This window comes from Oncorhynchus kisutch, unplaced genomic scaffold (assembly GCF_002021735.2).
Source record: "Oncorhynchus kisutch isolate 150728-3 unplaced genomic scaffold, Okis_V2 Okis06b-Okis10b_hom, whole genome shotgun sequence".
Taxonomy (NCBI): domain Eukaryota; kingdom Metazoa; phylum Chordata; class Actinopteri; order Salmoniformes; family Salmonidae; genus Oncorhynchus; species Oncorhynchus kisutch.
Genome location: NW_022261983.1, coordinates 5,635,873 through 5,662,462, shown reverse-complemented (window position 1 = coordinate 5,662,462; position 26,590 = coordinate 5,635,873). Strand labels below are relative to the sequence as shown.

At 46.4% G+C, this 26,590-nt stretch overlaps 1 protein-coding gene across 1 annotated transcript in view; it reads right to left on the bottom strand.

The window, feature by feature from the left end:
• The window catches only part of dnaaf5 (dynein axonemal assembly factor 5), a 66,367-nt gene that overhangs the window by 36,928 nt on the left and 2,849 nt on the right, over positions 1-26,590 (bottom strand). Inside the window, exons 3-6 of the mRNA XM_031814170.1 lie at positions 25,506-25,630; positions 24,890-25,008; positions 19,749-19,981; positions 15,863-16,087 (exon numbers count right to left, since the gene is read on the bottom strand). Of these exons, the coding sequence (XP_031670030.1) occupies positions 15,863-16,087; positions 19,749-19,981; positions 24,890-25,008; positions 25,506-25,630 (702 nt within the window). The remainder of the gene's footprint in view (positions 1-15,862; positions 16,088-19,748; positions 19,982-24,889; positions 25,009-25,505; positions 25,631-26,590) is intronic.

Here is a 26,590-nt window from a genome sequence, read left to right as displayed (position 1 = left end):
GAAAGAGAGCGGCCAGAGAGCAGAAAGAGAGCGGCCAGAGAGCAGAAAGAGAGCGGCCAGAGAGCAGCCAGAGAGCGGCCAGAGAGCAGAAAGAGAGCTGCCAGAGAGCAGAAAGAGCGGCCAGAGAGCAGCCAGAGAGCAGAAAGAGCGGCCAGAGAGCGGAAAGAGAGCGGCCAGAGAGCAGAAAGAGAGTGGCCAGAGAGCAGCCAGAGAGCAGAAAGAGAGCGGCCAGAGAGCAGAAAGAGAGCAGCCAGAGAGCGTCCAGAGACAAGCCAGAGAGCGGAAAGAGCTGCCAGAGAGCGGCCATAGAGCAGCCAGAGAGCAGCCATAGAGCAGCATGCCACTTCAGTGGGAAGGAAAAGAGATCAAAGCAAAGCATACATAAATAAGATGGAAGAGCAGTGAGTCTATGACAGGACTGGAGATGAGAGACTAGAGGGTCAGGACTTCCAGGACTGGAGATGAGAGACTAGAGGGTCAGGACTTCCAGGACTGGAGAGGAGAGACTAGAGGGTCAGGACTTCCAGGACTGGAGAGGAGAGACTAGAGGGTCAGGACTTCCAGGACTGGAGAGGAGAGACTAGAGGGTCAGGACTTCCAGGACTGGAGATGAGAGACTAGAGGGTCAGGACTTCCAGGACTGGAGAGGAGAGACTAGAGGGTCAGGACTTCCAGGACTGGAGAGGAGAGACTAGAGGGTCAGGACTTCCAGGACTGGAGAGGAGAGACTAGAGGGTCAGGACTTCCAGGACTGGAGAGGAGAGACTAGAGGGTCAGGACTTCCAGGACTGGAGAGGAGAGACTAGAGGGTCAGGACTTCCAGGACTGGAGAGGAGAGACTAGAGACTATTCTAAAAGAAAGTGAGCATTGAGGATAACCTCTGCTTCCTTAGTCCCCCTGTCTGGCCTGGGCTTCCTAGGCCTCCCCCTCACCTCTCTGGGCTTCCCTGGGGCTTCCCACTCACCTCTCTGGGCTACCCTGGGGCCTCCCCCTCACCTCTTTGGGCTTCCCTGGGGCCTCCCCCTCACCTCTCTGGGCTTCCCTGGGGCCTCCCCCTCACCTCTCTGGGTTTCCCTGGGGCCTCCCCCTCACCTCTCTGGGCTTCCCTGGGGCCTCCCCCTCACCCATCTTGGCTTCCCTGGGGCCTCCCCCTCACCCCTCCTGGCTTCCCTGGGGCCTCCCCCTCACCTCTCTGGGCTTCCCTGGGGCCTCCCCCTCACCTCTCTGGGCTTCCCTGGGGCCTCCCCCTCACCTCTCTGGGCTTCCCTGGGGCCTCCCCCTCATCTCTCTGGGCTTCCCTGGGGCCTCCCCCTCACCTCTCTGGGCTTCCCTGGGGCCTCCCCCTCGCCTCTCTTGGCTTCCCTGGGGCCTCCCCCTCACCTCTCTGGGCTTCCCTGGGGCCTCCCCCTCACCCCTCTGGGCTTGTGACTCAGTTCTCCCCTCCTGTGTGCTTACTCACCCCCCTGTAGAGTGTGGATGTGCTCACAGTGGGTGGTGAGGATACTCATAGAATCTCTAGTTATTGTATTTCTGTGGGGATCCCCCTCTTTACAGCTCTGCAGCTCACTATCATGGGAATAGAGCAGAGAGAATGTGGAGGTTTCACTCTGTTCTGGTCTGGCCTGTTCTGTCCTGTTCTGGTCTGCTCTGTTCTGGTCTGTTCTCTGCTGTGTTCTGTTCTGCTCTGTTCTGGTCTGTTCTCTGCTGTGTGCTGGTCTGTTCTCTGCTGTGTTCTGGTCTGTTCTCTGCTGTGGTCTGTTCTCTGTTCTGGTTTGTTGTGGTCTGTTCTGGTCTGCCACAAGACCCCTAGGGAGGCAGCCCAGGAAGCTGTAGCGAGACACCACCAGAAGTTTAACATTGTAACACACAGACAAACACTGACACCAAAACAGCCATCAGTAGGTGTGGGAGAGGAGAGGTAAAAGTGGCTTAGTGGATATAATCATGTGTTAGACACACCTGGAGCCTGACTGGTACTGTGCCAGTGCACACGCCACAGGGCCTCGTAACACCGTGTGTGTCTGACACAAATGCACAATGACATACTGAGGTAGTTGGGGATTCATTACCACCCCCCCCACAACTTCTGCCGGTGTCATGGCAACAGGGAAACAGATACACCCCTGGAGCTCAGACCCGGTTGTGTCAGTCCACAGGTGAGGTGGCAGCCACAGGCACGGGTACGGTAAGCCCAACCCACCACCACACTCCTCCTTTATTTCCTCTCTCTTTCAACAGCGAGATGAGCAGGCCACAGCTATAGAAAACAGAGCCTCCTCTCCTCCACTCCTCTGGCTCAGCACTTTGACAGTGTCTTGCTGTGTAATGTTCTGTCTGTTAACGATGTGGTTGTAAACACTCCTTCCCTTCACCTTTCTCTCTCATCTGCCTGTTTGCTTTAGCTCCGCAAATGTGAGACTAGCGCCGCAGCCACGGCAACACCACAATGGCCCTCACAGCTGTAGAGTGAGAGCGTGTCTCTATTATGTACTAATAGCTTAATGTCTGTGGGTGTGTGTGTTTTATGGTATGTCCTATAATTACAAGTGCAACTTGTACGACACGGAAGCTTAACTAACCAACACTCCTTTCAACTCCTCTCTGCCACAGTGAAGTCATTGTGAGTGCCAAGCACAATATCAGTTTCCACATCTTCAAGTCTCTCTCTCTCTCTCTCGGTCCAAGTCAAACCTCTCTCTCGGTCCAAGTCAAACCTCTCTCTCGCTCTCTCGGTCCAAGTCAACCTCTCTCTCGGTCCAAGTCAAACCTCTCTCTCGGTCCAAGTCAAACCTCTCTCTCGGTCCAAGTCAAACCTCTCTCTCGGTCCAAGTCAAACCTCTCTCTCGGTCCAAGTCAAACCTCTCTCTCGGTCCAAGTCAAACCTCTCTCTCGGTCCAAGTCAAACCTCTCTCTCGGTCCAAGTCAAACCTCTCTCTCGGTCCAAGTCAACCTCTCTCTCGGTCCAAGTCAACCTCTCTCTCTCTCTCTCTCTCTCTCTCTCTCTCTCTCTCTCTCTCTCTCTCTCTCTCTCTCTCTCTCTCTCTCTCTCTCTCTCTCTCTCTCTCTCTCTCTCTCTCTCTCTCTCTCTCTCTCTCTCTCTCTCTCTCTCTCTCTCTCTCTCTCTCTCTCTCTCTCTCTCTCTCTCTCTCTCTCTCTCTCTCTCTCTCTCTCTCTCTCTCTCTCTCTCTCTCTCTCTCTCTCTCTCTCTCTCTCTCTCTCTCTCTCTCTCTCTCTCTCTCTCTCTCTCTCTCTCTCTCTCTCTCTCTCTCTCTCTCTCTCTCTCTCTCTCTCTCTCTCTCTCTCTCTCTCTCTCTCTCTCTCTCTCTCTCTCTCTCTCTCTCTCTCTCTCTCTCTCTCTCTCTCTCTCTCTCTCTCTCTCTCTCTCTCTCTCCTCTCTCTCTCTCTCTCGGTCCAAGTCAAACCTCTCTCTCGGTCCAAGTCAAACCTCTCTCTCGCTCTCTCGGTCCAAGTCAAACCTCTCTCTCGGTCCAAGTCAAACCTCTCTCTCGGTCCAAGTCAAACCTCTCTCTCGGTCCAAGTCAAACCTCTCTCTCGGTCCAAGTCAAACCTCTCTCTCGGTCCAAGTCAAACCTCTCTCTCGGTCCAAGTCAAACCTCTCTCTCGGTCCAAGTCAAACCTCTCTCTCTCTCTCTCTCTCTCTCTCTCTCTCTCTCTCTCTCTCTCTCTCTCTCTCTCTCTCTCTCTCTCTCTCTCTCTCTCTCTCTCTCTCTCTCTGAGTGGTGACTTTGAAGATTATTTATAGTAGATATTTTTTTATTTATTTTTTTACAGCTTTTTGGTCCAAGTCAAACCTCACACACACACACAGCTTTTTGGTCCAAGTCAAACCTCACACACACACACACACACAGCTTTTTGGTCCAAGTCAAACCTCACACACACACACACAGCTTTTTGGTCCAAGTCAAACCTCACACACACACACACACAGCTTTTTGGTCCAAGTCAAACCTCACACACACACACACACACAGCTTTTTGGTCCAAGTCAAACCTCACACACACACACACACACACAGCTTTTTGGTCCAAGTCAAACCTCTCACTCTCTTGCACAAAACTCTCTAATGTTGGAAGGATCAAAAACACAAAAGTTGAGAACAACTTTTGAAGTTTATTTTTAAAAGCATAGCATCTGAGTCTGCAATTTAACTATTATTTTTTAACTCTACTTTATCTTAGCACCACCGCTGCCCAATGTGCTCATATGACATTTTCCCCTTACATGTCTAAAAACCAACGAGCTGAACTGATATCAAAAACAGCCAGTTAGTCCAACAAGCATGATCACTGTGGCTGCTGGCTAACCTTCACACCATCTGTGTGATGACTGGGTCTCTGAAGTTCATGTCAGAGTATTTGATCATTTTTATTTAACCTTCATTTCCACAGGTTTTTCTCATAGAGGTAACATCTACTTTTCAAGGGAGACCTGGTCCGACAGCAGCAAGAGAAACAACGTTTCACAAAAAACTACTTACATACACTAACACAACATTGAACAAAACTATACACACACATACAGTACAACAATTACATATTACGTAAAGAAACACAAAATGTCAGAACTAAAAAACAGCAGTCCTAAAGACAATTACACTCTTCCATGATATTTATAAATCGACCAAGTGTTTAAACTCCACCAACGTTTTAGATTGGTAAAGAACCTTAGAGCTGCATGATATACTGAATCAAGTGCTCTCAAGGTAGAGGCCTGCAAACACTACTGGCCAAAAGTTTTACAACACCTACTCATTCAAGGGTTTTTCTTTATTTTTACTATTTTCTACATTGTAGAATAATAGTGAAGACATCAAAACTATGAAATAACACATGGAATCATGTACTAACCAAAAAAAGTGTTAAACAAACCGATTCTTCAAACAGCCACCCTTTGCCTTGATGACAGCTTTGCACACTCTTGGCATTCTCTCAACCAGCTTCATGAGGTAGTCACCTGGAATGCATTTCAATTAACAGGTGTGCCTTCTAAAAAAAAGTTCATTTGTGGAATTTCTTTCCTTCTTAATGCGTTTGAGCCAATCAGTTGTGTTGTGACAAGGTAGGGGTATACAGAAGACAGCACTAATTGGTAAAAGACCAAGAGCTCAAATAAGCAAAGAGAAACGACACTCCGTCATTACTTTAAGACATGAAGGTCAGTCAACATGGAACATTTCAAGAACTTTGAAGTTTGTTCAAGTGCGGTCGCAAAAACCATCAAGCGCTATGATGAAACTGGCTCTCATGAGGACCGCCATAGGAAAGGAAGATCCAGAGTTACCTCTGCTGCAGAGGATAAGTTCATTAGTGTAACCAGCCTTAGAAATTGCAGCCCAAATAAATGCTTCACAGAGTTCAAGTAACAGACACATCTCAGCTAGAGGTCGACCGATTATGATGTTTCAATACCGATACCGATTATTGGAGGACCCAAAAAAGCTGGTGCCGATTAATAGGCCGATTTTGATTTATATTTGTAATAATGACAATTACAACAATACAGAATGAACACTGAACCTTTTATTTTAACTTAACATAATACATCAATAAAATCTATTTAGTCTCAAATAAATAATGAAACATGTTCAATTTGGTTTAAATAATGCAAAAACACAGTGTTGGAGAAGAAGCTAAAAGTGCAATATGTGCCATGTAAAACAGCTAACGTTTCAGTTCCTTGCACAGAACATATGAAAGCTGGTGGTTCAATATTCCCAGTTAAGAAGTTTTAGGTTGTAGTTATTATAGGAATTATGACGCGTCAACTATTGTTCTCTATACAATTTGTGTTTCATATACCTTTGACTATTGGATGTTCTTATAGGCACTTTAGTATTGCCAGCCTAATCTCGGGAGTTGATAGGCTTGAAGTCATAAACAGCGCTGTGATTCAAGCATTGCTAAGAGCTGCTCGCTAACGCAGTAAAGTGCTGTTTGAATGAATGTTTACGAGCCTGCTGCTGCCTACCACGGCTCAGTCAGACTGCTCTATCAAATATCAAATCATAGACTTCATTATAATATAATAACACACAGAAATACGAGCCTTTGGTCATTAATATGGTTAAATCTGGAAACTTTCATTTCGAAAACAAAACGTTTATTCTTTCAGTGAAATACAGAGCCATTCTGTATTTTGTCGAATGGGTGGCAACCCTAAGTCTAAATATTGCTGTTACATTGCACAAGCTTCAATGTTATGTCATAATTATGTACAGTCTTTGTTAGGAAGAAACCCAGTTCGCAACGAGCCAGGCAGCCCAAACTGTTGCATATACTCTGACTCTGCTTGCACTGAACGCAAGAAAAGTGACACCATTTCCCTAGTTAAAATAAATGCATGTTAACAGTGTATTCATTTTAAGAAAGGCATTGATGTTTATTGTTGGGTACATTTGTGCAATGATTGTGCTTTTTTCACGAATGCGCTTTTATTAAATCATCACCCGTTTGGTGAAGTAGGCTGTGATTCGATGATAAATTAACAGGCACCGCACTGATTATATGCAACGCAGGACAAGCTAGTTAAACTAGTAATATCATCAACCATGTGTAGTTAACTAGTGAGAATGTTAAGATTAATTGCTTTTTATAAGATAAGTTTAATGCTAGCTAGCAACTTACCTTGCCTCATTGCAGCCACAAGGTCCTTTTGATGCTGCACTTGCGTAACAGATGGCCACTCAGTCTCCTCGTGGAGTGAAATGTAATCGGCCAAAACCGGCATCCAGAAAGGCTGATTACCGATTGTTATGAAAACTTGAAATTGGCCCAAATTAATCATGCTGATTAATCGGTCGACCTCTAATCTCAACATCAACTGTTCAGAGGAGACTGCGTGAATCAGGCCTTCATGGTTGAATTCCTGCAAAGAAACCTCTACTAAAGGACACCAATAATAAGAAGAGACTTGCTTGGGCCAAGAAACACGAGCAATGGACATTAGAATGTGAAAATCTGTCCTTTGGTCTGATGAGTGCAAATTTGAGAGATTTGTTTCCAACCGCCGTGTCTTTGTGAGACGCAGTGTAGGTGAACAGATGATGTCCGCATGTGTGGTTCCCACCGTGAAGCATGGAGGAAGAGGTGTGATGGTGCTTTGCTGGTGACACGGTCTGTGATTTATTTAGAATTCAGGGTACACTTAACCAGCATGACTACCACAGCATTCTGCAGCGATATCCATCCATCTGGTTTGCGCTTAGCGGGACGATCATTTGCTTTTCAACAGGACAATGACCAAACACCGATGATTAATGACTCATGGTGCAATTGTAACAACATACAAGAACTCAGGTCCTTTTGTTCACCTGCCTAGAATTCCTCACACCCAAATGCTGACCGTATTATCTCCTAAGAGAACTCTCCTCGTTTATAGTCACAGCCGTGTATATCCCTCCGTATACAGTTGAAGTCAGAAGTTTACATACACTTAGGTTGGAGTCATTAAAACTCATTTTTCAACCACTCCACACATTTCTTGTTAACAAACTGTAATTTTGCAAAGTAGGTTAGGACATCTACTTTGTGCATGACACAAGTAATTTTTCCAACAATTGTTTACAGACAGATAATTTCACTTATAGTTCCCTATTTCACAATTCCAGTGGGTCAGAAGTTTACATACACTAAGTTGACTGTGCCTTTAAACAGCTTGGACAATTCCAGAAAATGATGTCATGGCTTTAGAAGCTTCTGATAGGCTAATTGACATAATTTGAGTCAATTGGAGGTCTACCTGTGGATGTACTTCAAGGCCTACCTTCAAACTCAGTGACTCTTTGCTTGACATCATGGGAAAATCAAAAGAAATCAGCCAAGACCTCAGGAAAAAAAATGGAGACCTCCACAAGTCTCGTTCATCCTTGGGAGCAATTTCCAAACGCCTGAAGGCACGTTCATCTGTACAAACAATAGTACGCAAGCATAAACACCATGGGACCACGCAGCTGCCATACCGCTCAGGAAGGAGACGCGTTCTGTTTCCTAGAGATGAACGTACTTTGGTGCGAAAAGTGCAAATCGATCCCAGAAAATGAGCAAAGGACCATGTGAAGATGTTGGAGGAAACAGGTACAAAAGTATCTATATCCACAGTAAAACAAGTCCTATATCGACATAACCTGAAAGGCCGCTCAGCAAGGAAGAAGCCACTGCTCCAAAACCGCCATAAAAAAGCCTGACTACGGTTTGCAACTGCACATGGGGACAAAGATCATACCTTTTGGAGAAGTGTCCTCTGGTCTGATGAAACAGAAATAGAACTGTTTGGCCATAATGACCATCGTTATGTTTGAAGGAAAAAGGGGAGGCTTGCAAGCCGAAGAACACCATCCCAATCGTGAAGCATGGCGGTGGCAGCATCATGCTGTGGGGGTGCTTTACTGCAGGAGGGACTGGTGCACATCACAAAATAGATGGCGTCATGAGGAATGAAAATTATGTGGATATATTGAAGCAACATCTCAAGACATCAGTCAGGAAGTTAAAGCTTGGTCGCAAATGGGTCTTCCAAATGGACAATGACCCCAAGCATAATTCCAAAGTTGTGGCAAAATGGCCTAAGGACAACAAAGTCAAAGTATTGGAGTGGCCATCACAAAGCCCTGACCTCAATCCTATTGAACATTTTTCGCAGAACTGAAAAAGCTTGTGCGAGCAAGGAGGCCTACCCACCTGACTCAGTTACACCAGCTTTGTCAGGAGGAATGGGCCAAAATTCACCCAACTTATTGTGGGAAGCTTGTGGAAGGCTACCCAAAACATTTGACCCAAGTTAAACAATTTAAAGGCAATGCTACCAAATACTAATTGAGTGTATGTAAACTTCTGACCCACTGGGAATGTGATGAAAGAAATAAAAGCTGAAATAAAAATCACTCTACTATTATTCTGACATTTCACATTCTTAAAATAAAGTGGTGATCCTAACTGACCCAAAACAGGGAATTATAAGTGTAAGGAATTGTGAAAAACTGAGTTTAAATGTATTTGGCTAAGGTGTATGTAAACTTCTGGCTTCAACTGTTGACGGACATATTCAATCAATCTCTATCCCAGTCTGCTGTCACCACTTGCTTCAAGATAGCCACCATTGTTCCTGTTCCCAAGAAAGCAAAGGTAACTCTACTAAATGACTATTGCCCTGTAGCACTCACTTCCGTCATCATGAAGTGCTTTGAGAGACTAGTCAAGGACCATATCACCTCCACCCTACCTGACACCCTAGACACACTCCAATTTGCTTACCGCCCCAATAGGTCCACAGACGATGCAATCGCCACCACACTGCCTGATCCCACCTGGACAAGAGGATACATATGTAATAATGCTGTTCATGGACGACAGCTCAGCATTCTACCCTCCAAACTCACAATTAAGCTTGAGACCCTGGCTCTCGATCCCCGCCCTGTGAAACTGGGTCCTAGACTTCCTGATTGGCTGCCCCCAGGTGATGAAGGTAGGAAACAACATCTCCACTCCGCTGATCCTCAACACTGGGGCACCACAAGGGTGCATTTTCAGCCCCCTCCTGTACTCCCTGTTCACCTACGACTGCGTGGCCATGCACGCCTCCAACTAAATCATCAGTTTGCAGACAACCCTACAGTGGTAGGTTTGCCTACCAATAATGACAAGACAAGACAGCCTACAGGGAGGAGGTGAGGGCCCTCGAAGTGTAGCGTCAGTAAAATAACCTCTCACTCAATGTCAGCAAAACAAAAGAAATGATCATGGACTTCAGGAAACAGCAAAGGGAGCATCCCCTTATCCACATCGACGAGACCACAGTAGAGAAGGTGGAAGTTCCTCTGTATCTCTGAAATGGTCCAAGCACACAGACAGTGTGGTGAAGAAGGCGCAACCTCAGGAGGCTGAAAAAACGTGGCTTGTCACCGAAAACCCTTCTAACTTTTACAGATGCACAATTGAGAGCATCCTGTCGCGCTGTTTTACCACCTGGTACGGCAACTGCACCGCCCACAACCGCAGGGCTCTCGAGAGGGTGGTGCTGTCTGCACAACGCATCACCGGGGGCAAACTACCTGCCCTCTAGGACACCTACACCACCCGATGTCATAGGAAGGCCAAAAAGATAATCAAGGACAACAACCACCCGAGCCACTGCCTGTTCACCCTGCTATCATGCAGAAGGTGAGGTCAGTACAGGTGCATCAGAGCTGGGACAGAGAAGCTGTTTTTCAATCTCAAGGCCATCAGATTGTTAAACAGCCACCACTAGCACAGAGGCAGCTGCCTACCTAGAGACTTGATATCATTGGCCACTTTAATAAATGGAACACTAGTCACTTTAATAATGCCACTTTAGGAATGTTTACATATCTCGCATTACTCATCTCATATGTACTGTTATCCTTCACTATCTATTGCATCTTAGCTGCTCTGTCACTGCTCATCTATATATTTTATACTTATATATTCTCATCCCATTCCTTTATTAGATTGTGTGTATTAGGTTTAGTTGTGGAATTTGTTAGATATTACCTGTTAGATACTGCTGCACTGTCAGATCTAAAAGCAGAAGAATTTCGCTAGACTCGCGACTGCTAACCATGTGTATGTGACCAATAACATTTGATTTGACACACCTCCAGGCTGTGTAAGGGCTATTTGACCAAGAAGGAGAGTGATGGAGTGCTGCATCAGATGATCTAGCCTCCACAATCACCCAACCTCAACCCAATTGAGATGGTTTGGGATGAGTTAGACCGCAGAGTGAAGAAAAAGCAGCCAACAAGTGCTCAGCATATGTGGGAACTCCTTCAAGACTTTTGTAAAAGCATCTAGGTGAAGCTGGTTGACAGAATGCCAGAGTGTGCAAAGCTGTCATCCAGGCAAAGGGTGGCTACTTAGAAGAATCTCAAATATAAATAGATTTTGATTTGTTTAACACTTTTTTGGTTACTACATGATTCCATATGTGTTATTTCATAGTTTTGATGTCTTCCCTATTATTCTGTAATGTAGAAAATAGTAAAAATAAAGAAAAATCCTTGAATGAGTAGGTGTCCAAACTTTTGACAGGTACTGTACATCGTACCAGCTCCTGCCTGGCCTTCAGAGGAAAAACAAGCCGTATGCCAGTAATAAAACCCTATTTTCAGCTTGAGCGTCCTTATCAAGTTCTCCACATGAACAGTGAAGCTCAGCTTGTCATCCACCCACACTCCCAACTATTTGTACACTGACTTTCTCTATAGTATGTTCATCCAATGTATGTGTGACTGTATGGGAGTGTGTGTCTGCCTGTCGGTGTCTGCCTGTCGGTGTCTGCCTGTCGGTGTCTGCCTGTCGGTGTCTGCCTGTCGGTGTCTGCCTGTACTTACTTGCATGCTTGGTGTGTGTTTGTGTGTATGTCTGCCAACCTGTCTGTCTGTTCTGCTCTGTCCGTCTTTCTGACTGTCTGCCTACCTGTCTATCTGTGTCTGTCTGTCCACTCCGCTCTGGGTCTGCTCTGGGTCTGCACTGCTCTGGGTCTGCACTGCTCTGGGTCTGCTCTGCTCTGGGTCTGCTCTGCTCTGGGTCTGCTCTGCTCTGGGTCTGCTCTGCTCTGGGTCTGCTCTGCTCTGGGTCTGCTCTGGGTCTGCACTGCTCCGTGTGTGTGTGTGTGCTTGGTGTGTGTCTTTAGGAACCCAGATGCTCCTCTCCCTTCTCTCTCATGTTATTTACAGCCCAATGGTGGCCTGCCTGGCCCTCTCTGGTTTGGCCCTGCTCTGTGTGTCTGGCCTGGTTGTTTTCAAAGAATACTGCAGGTGTGTCGGTCTGTTCTGGTAACCCTGCTCTTTAAAAAGGGGAATTTCACAATTTTTCTACTTTATATTCATCATCTCCAGCACCACCCCAACATCAACATCTGTGAAAATGGTGTGTTTCTATATTTTGTAGTAAAAAAAGATTGAGGAAGATAAGTGTTTCCAATGACATCATCGGTGTGCACCTTGTGATTTTAACCAATTATGAGTAGGCATTTCCACTAATTGTCTACCAATTTGTTGATGATGTCATTGGAAACACTTATGTTCCTCAATCTTTTTTTACTACAAAATATAGAAACACACAATTTTCACAGATGTTGATGTTGGGGTGGTGCTGGAGATGATGAATATGAAGTTGACATTTTTTTTAAATGTCCCTTTAGCTACCCAGCCAGCACTGTACTGCTGACCCTGCTCTTTACATACCCAGCCAGAACTGTACTGCTGACCCTGCTCTTTACATACCCAGCCAGAACTGTACTGCTGACCCTGCTCTTTACATACCCAGCCAGCACTGTGCTGCTGACCCTGCTCTTTACATACCCAGCCAGCACTGTACTGCTAACCTGATCTTTAACTACCCAGCCAGCACTGTACTGATGACACTGATCTCTAACTACCCAGCCAGCACTGTACTGATGACCCTGATCTTTAACTACCCAGCCAGCACTGTACTGATGACCCTGATCTCTAACTACCCAGCCAGCACTGTACTGATGACCCTGATCTCAAACTACCCAGCCAGCACTGTACTGATGACCCTGATCTCGAACTACCCAGCCAGCACTGTACTGTACTGATGACCCTGATCTTTAACTACCCAGCCAGCACTGTACTGCTGACCCTGATCTTTAACTACCCAGCCAGCACCGTACTGCTGACCCTGATCTTTAACTACCCAGCACTGCACTGTACTGCTGACCCTGCTCTTTACATACCCAGCCAGCACTGTACTGCTAACCTGATCTTTAACTACCCAGCCAGCACTGTACTGCTAACCTGATCTTTAACTACCCAGCCAGCACTGTACTGATGACCCTGATCTTTAACTACCCAGCCAGCACTGTACTGATGACCCTGATCTCTAACTACCCAGCCAGCACTGTACTGATGACCCTGATCTCGAACTACCCAGCCAGCACTGTACTGATGACCCTGATCTCGAACTACCTAGCCAGCACTGTACTGTACTGATGACCCTGATCTTTAACTACCCAGCCAGCACTGTACTGCTGACCCTGATCTTTAACTACCCAGCCAGCACCGTACTGCTGACCCTGATCTTTAACTACCCAGCACTGCACTGTACTGCTGACACTGATCTTTAACTACCCACCCAGCCAGCACTGTACTGCTGACCCTGCTCTTCACATACCCAGCCAGCACTGTACTGCTGACACTGATCTCTAACTACCCAGCACTGCACTGTACTGTACTGCTGACACTGATCTTTAACTACCCAGCCAGCACTGTACTGCTGACCCTGATCTTTAACTACCCAGCCAGCACTGTACTGATGACCCTGATCTTTAACTACCCAGCCAGCACCGTACTGCTGACCCTGATCTTTAACTACCCAGCACTGCACTGTACTGCTAACCTGATCTTTAACTACCCAGCCAGCACTGTACTGCTGACACTGATCTCTAACTACCCAGCACTGCACTGTACTGTACTGCTGACACTGATCTTTAACTACCCAGCCAGCACTGTACTGCTGACCCTGATCTTTAACTACCCAGCACTGCACTGTACTGTACTGCTTCCCTTCAGTACCCACAGAAACTAACTTCTGATGATCTTTATTGAGACAGACAGACCAGGGACCAGAAGGTCTGTCTCCATCTGTGTCCATCGTGCTCTGGCTTGACCCCTGCTAGAGGAGGGGTGGAGAAGGGCTCCATTTCCCCTCCTGTCTGTCTGTCACCGGGACCCTGACCCTCTTTGAAATGTTGGAATCTCAGTGCTTTAAAGGGGGTTGGGGGGCAGTGGTTGGTAACAGGGTGGGGGCTCTACGTTGCTCTCTTCCACACACAGTGAGTGTTGAAAACGGGCTATTATTATTTTTCTAAACGGGTTGCCCCCATGTGTCTTTTCTGAAATGACCAGGGGGGCGAGGGGGGAGGGGGGTCAACCCAGACACGCAGAGGTCAGGAGAAATTAATATTTTATTATTATCATCCCCTCCAGAGGAAATTATTCTGAGCCCCTCAGGGGGGGTTATGGGTACGGGTGACTCATTGCAGCCAGCAGTGTGAGTGCATGTGTGAAAATAGCCCCCTCCGTCCTTCGCAGCCAGAGAAATGTTATTTTAATATCAAAGGTAAACTAAATGTGGGACACCAGAGGAGAGGAAGGGGAGGAAAGAGCTGCTCTGGTCTTTTACTTTTCCCTTTTCCACTGAGACATTAGGGATGTTGTTCTCTCTCTCCCTTTATCTCTCTGTCTCTCTCTCTCTCTATCTCTATCTCTCTGTCTCTCGCTCTCCATCTGTCTCTCTCTGTCTCTCACTCCATTTGTCTGTATGTCTCTCTCTCTCTCTCTCTCTCTCTCCCCGCCTGTGTGTCTCCCTCTCTCCCCGCCTGTGTGTCTCCCTCTCTCCCCGCCTGTGTGTCTCCCTCTCTCCCCGCCTGTGTGTCTCCCTCTCTCCCCGCCTGTGTGTCTCCCTCTCTCCCCGCCTGTGTGTCTCCCTCTCTCCCCGCCTGTGTGTCTCCCTCTCTCCCCGCCTGTGTGTCTCCCTCTCTCCCCGCCTGTGTGTCTCCCTCTCTCCCCGCCTGTGTCTCCCTCTCTCCCCGCCTGTGTCTCCCTCTCTCCCCGCCTGTGTCTCCCTCTCTCCCCGCCTGTGTCTCTCCCTCTCCCCGCCTGTGTCTCTCCCTCTCCCCGCCTGTGTCTCTCCCTCTCTCCCAGTCTGTGTCTCCCTCTCTCCCCGCCTGTGTCTCCCTCTCTCCCCGCCTGTGTCTCCCTCTCTCCCCGCCTGTGTCTCCCTCTCTCCCCGCCTGTGTCTCCCTCTCTCCCCGCCTGTGTCTACCTCTCTCCCCGCCTGTGTCTCCCTCTCTCCAGTCTGTGTCTCCCTCTCTCCCCGCCTGTGTCTCCCTCTCTCCCCGCCTGTGTCTCCCTCTCTCCCCGCCTGTGTCTCCCTCTCCCCGCCTGTGTGTCTCCCTCTCTCCCAGCCTGTGTCTCCCTCTCTCCCCGCCTGTGTCTCCCTCTCTCCCCGCCTGTGTCTCCCTCTCTCCCCGCCTGTGTCTCCCTCTCTCCCCGCCTGTGTCTCCCTCTCTCCCCGCCTGTGTCTCCCTCTCTCCCCGCCTGTGTCGCCCTCTCTCCCCGTCTGTGTGTCTCCCTCTCTCCCCGTCTGTGTGTCTCCCTCTCTCCCCGTCTGTGTGTCTCCCTCTCTCCCCGTCTGTGTGTCTCCCTCTCTCCCCGTCTGTGTGTCTCCCTCTCTCCCCGTCTGTGTGTCTCCCTCTCTCCCCGTCTGTGTGTCTCCCTCTCTCCCCGTCTGTGTGTCTCCCTCTCTCCCCGCCTGTGTCTCCCTCTCTCCCAGTCTGTGTCTCCCTCTCTCCCCGTCTGTGTGTCTCCCTCTCTCCCCGCCTGTGTCTCCCTCTCTCCCCGCCTGTGTCTCTCTCGTTGGTTTAGGGTTACGAGAGGACTCTAGCAGTTGAAATTAAATGAAAGGTTGGTGAAAACAACATGTGCCTTGCTCAGTGGCCGTTAGTGGAGTCAGTATTTTGTGATGTACTCCAAGGTGAACCCCCTGACCTCACAGCACAGTTATCCCTATAAAAGCTTTAATGCATCTTATCTTAATACAGTTTTCGGGTGAAAACTAAGTGTCTCAGAAAGGGTACCGTTTCATCTCTCGGTCTATATGCCAACTTCACCAGACCTGGCTGAAGTCTCAAATATAACAGAGGAAACAACCCATTGAGATGTGAACTATCAGAAGTTACCCCTAACCACAGACCATTCATGTGGATAATGATGTGATCCTGGACCTGTAGTTATGACATTTACCTTTCCCCCCAATTCCCAGCCCATACCCATAGGTCAAGGGTCATAGACTCACCTGCTGGTACTCCTGGCAGACGTCTGGTTGGACCAGCGTATCAGCGATCTTCTGGAGGTGTGGTTTCAAGAGCTCCCCGGAGCAGCCCCCCAGCACGGCAGCCAGGACCATGAGGGGGGTGTGGGGGGAGGAGGAGGAGGAAGGGGTCTCCAAGTGGACCAGGAGCAGCTTGAGGAAGACCTCAGGGCTGACAAAGGTCCCCAGCAGCTTGGCAGACCTCAGACACTGCAGAGAGAGACAGGGGATACTATAGTTTATGGAATGATTTGCCAATATTACAGAGTGTATTTCACACCAATAAAACACATTGAATTGATAGAGCAAAGATTAGCGAGAGAGCAGAGACCAATACTAGAGAGAAAGAGACCAATACTAGAGAGAAAGAGACCAATACTAGAGAGAAAGAGACCAATACTAGAGAGAAAGAGACCAATACTAGAGAGAAAGAGACCAATACTAGAGAGAAAGAGACCAATACTAGAGAGAAAGAGACCAATACTAGAGAGAAAGAGACCAATACTAGAGAGCAGGAGACCAATACTAGAGAGCAGAGACCAATACTAGAGAGCAGAGACCAATACTAGAGAGCAGAGACCAATACTAGAGAGCAGAGACCAATACTAGAGAGAAAGAGACCAATACTAGAGAGAAAGAGACCAATACTAGAGAGAAAGAGACCAATACTAGAGAGAAAGAGACCAATACTAGAGAGCAGAGACCAATACTAGAGAGCAGAGACCAATACTAGAGAGCAGAGACCAATACTAGAGAGAAAGAGACCAATACTAGAGAGAAAGAGACCAATACTAGAGAGAAAGAGACCAATACTAGAGAGAAAGAGACCAATACTAGAGAGCAGAGACCAATACTAGAGAGCAGAGACCAATACTAGAGAGAAAGAGACCAATACTAGAGAGCAGAGACCAATACTAGAGAGCAGAGACCAATACTAGAGAGCAGAGACCAATACTAGAGAGCAGAGACCAATACTAGAGAGCAGAGACCAATACTAGAGAGAAAGAGACCAATACTAGAGAGAAAGAGACCAATACTAGAGAGAAAGAGACCAATACTAGAGAGCAGAGACCAATACTAGAGAGCAGAGACCAATACTAGAGAGCAGAGACCAATACTAGAGAGCAGAGACCAATACTAGAGAGCAGAGACCAATACTAGAGAGCAGAGACCAATACTAGAGAGCAGAGACCAATACTAGAGAGCAGAGACCAATACTAGAGAGCAGAGACCAATACTAGAGAGAAAGAGACAATAAGAGAGAAAGAAAGAATTCAACATAACAGAAGACCACAGAAGAGAACGTAATTCATAATCCATTATCAGCCAGTGGATCAGGGGAACCATCAAATGCTTCCTCTTGGGGCAGGTGCATCCCAAGTCCGTAGGCCAGCCCAGCCTAACTGTCTCAGGGCTATAAGACACATATATCACTATTCACTGCTGTCTATTCTAAGGCCAGCAGGTGTGTCCTCTCATGACATGACCATCAAGATCAAGCCATTCACCACAGCAGCTCTGAAACATCTGTTTCTGGGTGGAAAGAATGTCAATGGAAATAGGCCATGAGCATGGCAATAACAGAAACAACTTGAAGGAAGGAAGGTCATTAGTACTGTGAGCAGTTTCTTAAAATGGTGCATCAGTCTACGGCTTGTTTCACAAAGATCTGGCAAGTGATGAACTGAAGTAGCCAACACACAGGTACTGTATACTGGACCTGTAGAGCAGATATCTACCATTATCTTCTTTATCTAACAGTGATTTAACCTTTATTCATCCAGGTTAGTCTATACAGAGAATATATGTTTAACAAGAGAGACAAGATCCAAGAAAGAGCTCACCAGCTGCAATAGCAACACTATCATCCAACCATTAGACCTACCACTTTCATCCAACCATTAGGCCTACCACTATCATCCAACCATTAGGCCTACCACTATCATCCAACCATTAGACCTACCACTATCATCCAACCATTAGACCTACCACTATCATCCAACCATTAGGCCTACCACTATCATCCAACCATTAGGCCTACCACTATCATCCAACCATTAGGCCTACCACTATCATCCAACCACTATCATCCAACCATTAGGCCTACCACTATCATCCAACCATTAGACCTATCACTATCATCCAACCATTAGACCTACCACTATTATCCAACCATTAGACCTACCACTCTCATCCAACCAATATACCTACCAATATCATCCAACCATTAGGCCTACCACTGTCATCCAACCATTAGACCTACCACTATCATCCAACCACTATCATCCAACCATTAGGCTTTCCACTATCATCCAACCATTAGGCCTACCACTATCATCCAACCATTAGGCCTACCACTATCATCCAACCATTAGACCTACCACTATCATCCAACCATTAGACCTACCACTATCATCCAACCATTAGGCCTACCACTATCATCCAACCACTATCATCCAACCATTAGGCCTACCACTATCATCCAACCATTAGACCTACCACTATCATCCAACCATTAGACCTACCACTATTATCCAACCATTAGACCTACCACTACCACCCCACCACTCTCATCCAACCAATATACCTACCAATATCATCCAACCATTAGGCCTACCACTGTCATCCAACCATTAGACCTACCACTATCATCCAACCATTAGGCTTTCCACTATCATCCAACCATTAGACCTACCACTACCATCCCACCACTATCATCCAACCATTAGGCCTACCACTATCATCCAACCATTATGCCTACCACTATCATCCAACCATTAGACCTTCCACTATCATCCAACCATTAGACCTACCACTATTATCCAACCATTAGACCTACCACTCTCATCCAACCAATAGACCTACCACTATCATCCAACCATTAGGCCTACCACTATTATCCAACCACTATCATCCAACCATTAGACCTACCACTATCATCCAACCATTAGACCTACCACTCTCATCCAACCATTAGACCTACCACTATGATCCAACCATTAGACCTACCACTATCATCCAACCATTAGACCTACCACTATCATCCAATCATTAGGCCTACCACTATCATCCAACCATTAGGCCTACCACTATTATCCAGCCACTATCATCCAACCATTAGACCTACCACTATTATCCAACCATAAGACCTACCACTATTATCCAACCATAAGACCTACCACTATTATCCAACCATTAGACCTACCACTCTCATCCAACCAATAGACCTACCACTATCATCCAACCATTAGGCATACCAATATCATCCAACCATTAGACCTACCACTATCATCCAACCACTATCATCCAACCATTAGGCCTTCCACTATCATCCAACCATTAGACCTACCACTATTATCCAACCATTAGACCTACCACTCTCATCTAACCAATAGACCTACCACTATCATCCAACCATTAGGCCTACCACTATTATCCAACCACTATCATCCAACCATTAGACCTACCACTATCATCCAACCATTAGACCTACCACTCTCATCCAACCATTAGACCTACCACTATGATCCAACCATTAGGCCTACCACTATCATCCAACCATTAGGCCTACCACTATCATCCAAACATTAGGCCTTCCACTATGATCCAACAATTATGCCTACCACTATCATCCAACCATTAGACCAACCACTATCATCCCACCACTCTCATCCAACCATTAGGACTACCCCTTCCTGACCTGACCACCCCACCTAGGATGAGATAAAGGTCAGTGTTATCCAGAATCATTGGGACGTCCCTACCCTAAATCCTAACCTTAACCATTTTACATTTCCAATGGTGTAGGGACGTCCCATTGGATTACATAGAACACGCAGTGATAGCATGCGTCTATGTGTCGACCACTCACGTTGTTGACCACGTCGCTCTCGGGGTCGTTGCAGGCGCGGTACAGCGTGGAGAGCAGCAACTGCAGGTGCTGGGTGCAGTGGTCCTCAGCGTGCAGCAGCAGGGCATACAGCAGCTGGGCCGTCTTGACCCGCGTGCCCGCCACCCAGTCAACCACGTCGCGAGCCAACGCCGGAAGCAGGTTGGACAGGTTCCTCACCACCAGCTCCCTGCAGCCCAGGCCCGGACGCGCCACTGGGGGGAGTAGAGAGGTGGTGGGGGGGTTACAAAGTGCATGAATATGCCAACATGCATTAGCCTACTAAAAAGCACACAAATGGACCAATTAAGATTTACATCCAAGGCTCCGTTTGCACCAATTATGGGCAAAATATCTGAACTGAATGATTGGTTCAAAAGACCAATAATTTGGCAAAAGATCAGAATTGGGCTGCCTGTGTAAACGCAGCCTATACATCTACAAGTGCTAATAAGTTAATTGTGTTGTAACTGTGTTCTCCTATTTCTAACTGTGAAATAGAGACAGAACAACTGTTCCATAGCCCCCTGGCCCAGTTTTACTGATGGAGCATTTTACAAGATTTATTTTCAACAAAACACTTCCGTAGGCAAGAAGGGAACATCATTTGTCGGGTGTTTTCTGCTGTCACAGTGATACTGCTGATGGAGAGAGAAGACTGCATCTTACTCTAAACTCTAAGTCCCATTTTCCAGACATGTACATTTTGGTTTTATGATTGAGATTTCCTCACCGTGGGACTTGTCAGAGCAATTGGAACACATTTTTAAATGAATAGCCTCCACATGCTTCATCCGTCTCCCCCGCCTACCCTCCCTCTCTCTCCCCCGCCTTCCCTCCCTCCCTCCCTCCCTCCCTCTCTCTCCCCCGCTTTCCCGCTCTCCCACCTTCCTTCAGTAGCCTATGAGCGGGTCTCCCTCCCTCCCTCATGAACAGGTCTCCCTCACTATTTATCTTTTGCAGGCTACTAATGAGAGGGGAAGAGGGTGATCAATCCTACAGAATCACACAGGACAAGACAAGCCGTTTCTGGTTGTGTCCCAGTTGTCTGACACTGACCTTTTCAGACAGGGGGGGGCCGTGTTGGATTTATGACTGGCAGGGAGAGAGACTCATCCAGTATCCATCAGCATTATCACTGTGTGGAGTTGGAGACTGACCCAGATCTGCACTACACAATAGAGGTCGACCGATTAGGATTTTTCAACGCCGATACCGATTATTGGAGGACCCCAAAAAAAGCAGATACCGATTATTGGAGGACCCAAAAAAAGCAGATACCGATTATTGGAGGGCCAAAAAAAAAAGCTGATACCGATTATTGGAGGACCCAAAAAAAAAAGCTGATACCGATTATTGGAGGGCCAAAAAAAAGGCTGCTGCCGATTATTGGAGGGCCAAAAAAAAAGCTGATACCGATTATTGGAGGACCCCAAAAAAAAGCAGATACCGATTATTGGAGGGCCAAAAAAAAGCAGATACAGATTATTGGAGGGCCAAAAAAAAGCAGATGCCGATTATTGGAGGACCAAAAAGAAGCAGATACCGATTATTGGAGGACCCAAAAAAAAGCTGATGCCGGCTTTATTTGTAATAATGACAATTACAACAATACTGAATGAACACCTATTTTAACTTAAGAGGCGAGAGACCTGATTAGATGCAGTGCACACACTTCAACCACAGGTTGTTGCCTGGTCCCATATCTGTTTGAGTCATCTTGCCAACTCTTGGGGTCATTGAGTACGGTTACATGCACACAAAAATAGGATTATTGTGAAGTCAGATCAATATAATAGCTCCGTTTTAAATATTGACATGCTTTGCAAGAAGAACAATGTCCCTAATAATCCTGTTTACATGGATACATCTGAAATCAGGCTACCTGATGGCACTCAGATAAATGCAGAAAATGGCCCATCAAAATAAACGTTCTACCACTTCTGAATTCAGACATACAACGTTTGTGGGAAAACTACTTTCTAAGATGCATATTTTCACTTCACTAGCGCAAAAGCTTGCACTGCTCGTACTAGCACGCTCAGATCTAATACACCGCTGTAAAACTCTGATGAAGGCCTTTACATGTCCTCAGAATTCTAAAGATTGCTCAGAAAACCAGGTATTCTCATCAGCGTATGCTTACTTCCACGTTGACCTAAGATAAGTAGAGTAAGGTGTTTATAATTGACAAGACTAATGCCATACTCAGCCTACTGCCAATAACCAGATTAATATCAAATTATTACTGTGCATGTAGACATACTCATTGTCACATCTTGACATAAACTGATCTGGGACCAGGCTAATGTGGTGAGTGCGTGTGAACGTCATAGAAACAAACTGCCTTCCCAGTGTAGCCTATGTAAAATAAACAGAAATCAGGTCAGGAGGAAAACGGCAGGGTTGCTGCTCTAGATAAAGGCCTGCTGTCTGTCTTCACCTGCTGAGTGGGATGGAAAGTCAGACAGGACAGACAGGACATCACCTCTCCTTCCTGTACCCAGCAGGGATATGAAGAGATGAAGGGCTTCCTCATTCCTCACTACAGTGCTGACAGACATTATTAATAGGTGGTAATAAGCACTTGGGGAGGCAACACAGGCTGGGTGTTGTCCCTCCAATGGCCTGCCCTTCCAGCTTCTCACACAGGGGTGGGGTGGTGCGTGAGTGGGGTAGTCGTGACTGTGTGTTTGTGCCAGAAAGAGAGTGAGGGTGTTTGTGCCAGAAAGAGAGTGAGTGTGTGCATGAGTGCGTGTGTGTGTAAAAGGGAAGTAGGGGGAGGCGGGCAACAGCCCTGCAGGACGCACATATATATATATATGTGTGAGAGTGAGAGAGTGAGAGAGAGAGAGAGAGAGAGAAGGGGGAGGTGGGAACCAGCCCTGCAGAAAACCCCTCTAGTCTCCACCCAGCCTGCACACCACATCCACAAGTTAGTCTTAGTAATGAGGGTGTTAGGGGGCAGAGTGCTGACAATAATTGGCTATTAGTCAAGCCCTGTCATAGGAGAGCCTTGTATGATTGACAGAGCAGATCTAATGACATAACACATAACCTGTAGAATACGTAACCCGCAGGCCAATAGAGATGAGTAATATATGGAGGTGTGGAACTCCACCATGACTAAGCAGTCTTGGAGAAAAGGGAACTCCACCATGACTAAGCAGTCTGGGGAAAAGGGAACTCCACCATGACTAAGCAGTCTGGGGGAAAGGGAACTCCACCATGACTAAGCAGTCTGGGGAAAAGGGAACTCCACCATGACTAAGCAGTCTGGGGAAAAGGGAACTCCACCATGACTAAGCAGTCTGGGGGAAAGGGAACTCCACCATGACTAAGCAGTCTGGGGAAAAGGGAACTCCACCATGACTAAGCAGTCTGGGGGAAAGGGAACTCCACCATGACTAAGCAGTCTGGGGAAAAGGGAACTCCACCATGACTAAGCAGTCTGGGGAAAAGGACATAGTTGGTTTATGGTTGTAGCTCATACGTATTCATTTTTTTTTGTTCGGCCAAATCTAAAGGAATAATTCAAGGATTTGTATAAAAGTTGTCTGCTCAAAGACAGACAAGAAGACAGTACTTCTTAATACAGAAAACTAATGTTATATAGAGTAAAACAATCCTTTCAAACCTAGTCCCAACAAAGCTAAAACAAATCCCTTTAAACCTAGTCCCAACAAAGCTAATTAAAAATCCCTTTAAACCTAGTCCCAACAAAGCTAAAACAAAATCCTGTTCCCTTCTTTCCCTTGATTAAAATATAATTAAGACCCCATGATGTGAATAACTGAATATTTAAAGAGTCGTGTATAAAAAATATTACAATTAAATCAATGCAAGACGAGCAAATTCTCCCACGCACAGAGCTGCAGATGATGAGTATGATGTCTATAGCTTGGAATTCAAACTGACATGCTCCATTTCACCATGGTATCAGTTTGTATTTCAGCTCACAGCAACTAGGACACACAGACAGGAGGGTGAGAATCCTGCTATACTACAACAAGCAGAAGTACAACTGAATAAATGAAGCATATTGGGGATGGATGGGTAGGATAGATGGATCATTGACAGCACAGCATCCCTCCCCAGCCCCTACAGCCCGCTCTCCATGCCCAGACGGCTCTGACGTACATCATGCCCTCAGAAGACAGTTCTTCTTCTTAATAAAGGCAGCTGAACCCCACGCTGCGTCTGACCTACTTTCAGAGGAAGGAGTACATAACTAGATCGGTGGAGGAGGAGGTGGCTGTACAGAGAAGGCCACAACAACAAATCACACGGTTTACACTGATGTTCTTCAGGCTGTATCAATGCACTGATCAACTTTCTTCTCCATTATTGTAATCAAGACAACACACTACATGGGACAGTAGCTAACTAACCTTTCCTCAATGGGCTACATTCACTGAAGGCCTTGTATCTGCAGGAGACAAAATCCAATATATTTCTTTAATGATTTGTTCTTCTTGTCTGCCTTCTTTGTGTGAGAAACTTAACCCTGTAAATACTTTTTTTTTTTCACCAACCAAAGATCCTGTATTCACTTTCTATGTCAATTGAGCGGCGCAATGGTACATTGTTGTTTCGGGCCTCCGAGTGGTGCAGTGGTCTAAGGCACTGCATCGCAGTGCTAGCTGTGCCACTAGAGATTCTGGGTTAGAGTCCAGGCTCTGTCATAGCCAGCGGCTACCGGGAGACCCATGGGGCGGCGCACAATTGGCCCAGCGTCGACCGGGTTAGGGGAGAGTTTGACCAGCAGGGATGTCCTTGTCCCATCGGGCACTAGTGACTCCTGTGGCGGACCGGGCCCAATGCACGCTGACACGGTCGCCGGGTGTACTGTGTTTCCACCGACACATTGGTGCGGCTGGCTTCCGGGTTAAGTGGGCATTCTGTCAAGAAGCAGTGCGGCTTGGTTGGGTTGTGTTTCGGAAGACACACGGCTCTCGACCTTCGCCTCTCTCGAGTCTGTACGGGAGTTGCACCGATGAGACAAGACTGTAACTACCAATTGGATACCACGAAATTGGGGCGAAAAATGGGTAAAAAAAATATATTTAAAAAATGGTACATTGTTTCAGCTCTCTGCAGTAGTAGTGATGGAGTTAACTCACCTCCAGCAGGGTAGAGGTCAGGTGGGGTCAGGAGGAAGTCCATCTTGTCCTTCAGGTCATCCTCATTCTCCTGCTCCCACAGAGCGCCTGTCTGCCTCCACAGGTCAGCAGCTCGTTGACTAGAAGGGAGAGAGACAAATAATGATAATGCATGTCCATCCCTGCCACGGCAGACCCAGGATTCAAACCCATGCCATAACCACACAATGTACAAACACAAAAGCCCAGCCTTGTTGGCTGCTACTATTCCCTCTATCACACCAAACCTACTGTAGAAGTAGGTATCTACAGTAATCTGCACAAGCAAAGCAGATACAATATGTGTGTATTTGTGGCTGCATATTTCCTAGGTCTGACAGAGTGAGTGAATGGTTGGTATCAAAGGCAGGGTGGTTAAGGACTGGGTCAGTCTTTTGAATTAAAGGCAGTCAATTCAGGAAGTAAACTCAAATTAAAATTCAAAATTGGAAAAAACTGCATATATTTTCAAGGAGTAGAAGCTATTTATTTCAAAAGTTTAAAACAAATTGAATTTTGAATTAAAATCACTTCCTGAATTGACGGCCTTCAATCCGAAATTGAAATTGCAGTCAATTCAGCCCTATATAATAGGTACCTTATCTCTGGGATGTCATCGCTGAGGCTGCTCAATAGGAGGGGGATGAGCTTGTGGAAGTAGGAGTATCTGTCTCGCAGGTGGAGCAGCCAGTCACCAACAACCACAGTCACAGCTTTTCTCACCTGGAGGAGAGAGAAATGGGATGAAACAAAACATAGTTTCTTAAGTGAGGAAAACACCTTGTATGGTACTGTAGTAATTAAGGGGTTCTCAAAGTGTTTCACTCTGTGCCTCCCTTCCAGCCTTGGGGAACATCCCGAGCCCCCCTGCGCAGACACCACATCTATTTCTATAGACACAGGTACTGTTCATGACACAAACTGTTAACACCCCCCATGTTGGTGTAGAAAATGTTGCAGGTTTAAAGCTTATTTCCTACAATTATACACATTTTGTCATGGGGTGCAAAGAAAATGTTGCAGTTTTAAAGCAAATGTTCTTGCAATTCTATGCATTCTGCCATGTGTATTCATGTGATATTTGAGTGACAAAAAAATTACAACAATATCAATGGGCTAAAAAAGCTAAATAAAAAACGTTAGCTGACATGGGCTAGTTGATCTGGATATTTCTGTTATGCAATGACTAACATGACAAGAGGAACTGATGATGCACTACCCAATTTCAAAAATGTACCTTGTGCATTCTACTACCTTGTGCATTCTACTGTTACAACTTTCAAGAGTAAGTTTAAAGCCGGGCTTTAAAGAAAAATCCAAATACATATATATATATATATATATATATATTTATATACAGTGGGGCAAAAAAGTATTTAGTCAGCCACCAATTGTGCAAGTTCTCCCACTTAAAAAGATGAGAGAGGCCTGTAATTTTCATTATAGGTACACTTCAACTATGACAGACAAAATGAGAAGAAATAAATCCTGAAAATCCCATTGTAGGATTTTTTATGAATTTATTTGCAAATTATGGTGGAAAATAAGTATTTGGTCACCTACAAACAAGCAAGATTTCTGGCTCTCACAGACCTGTACCTTCTTCTTCAAGAGGATCCTCTGTCCTCCACTCGTTTCCTGTATTAATGGCACCTGCAGTCTGAAACCTGGAGAGAAGGAGGG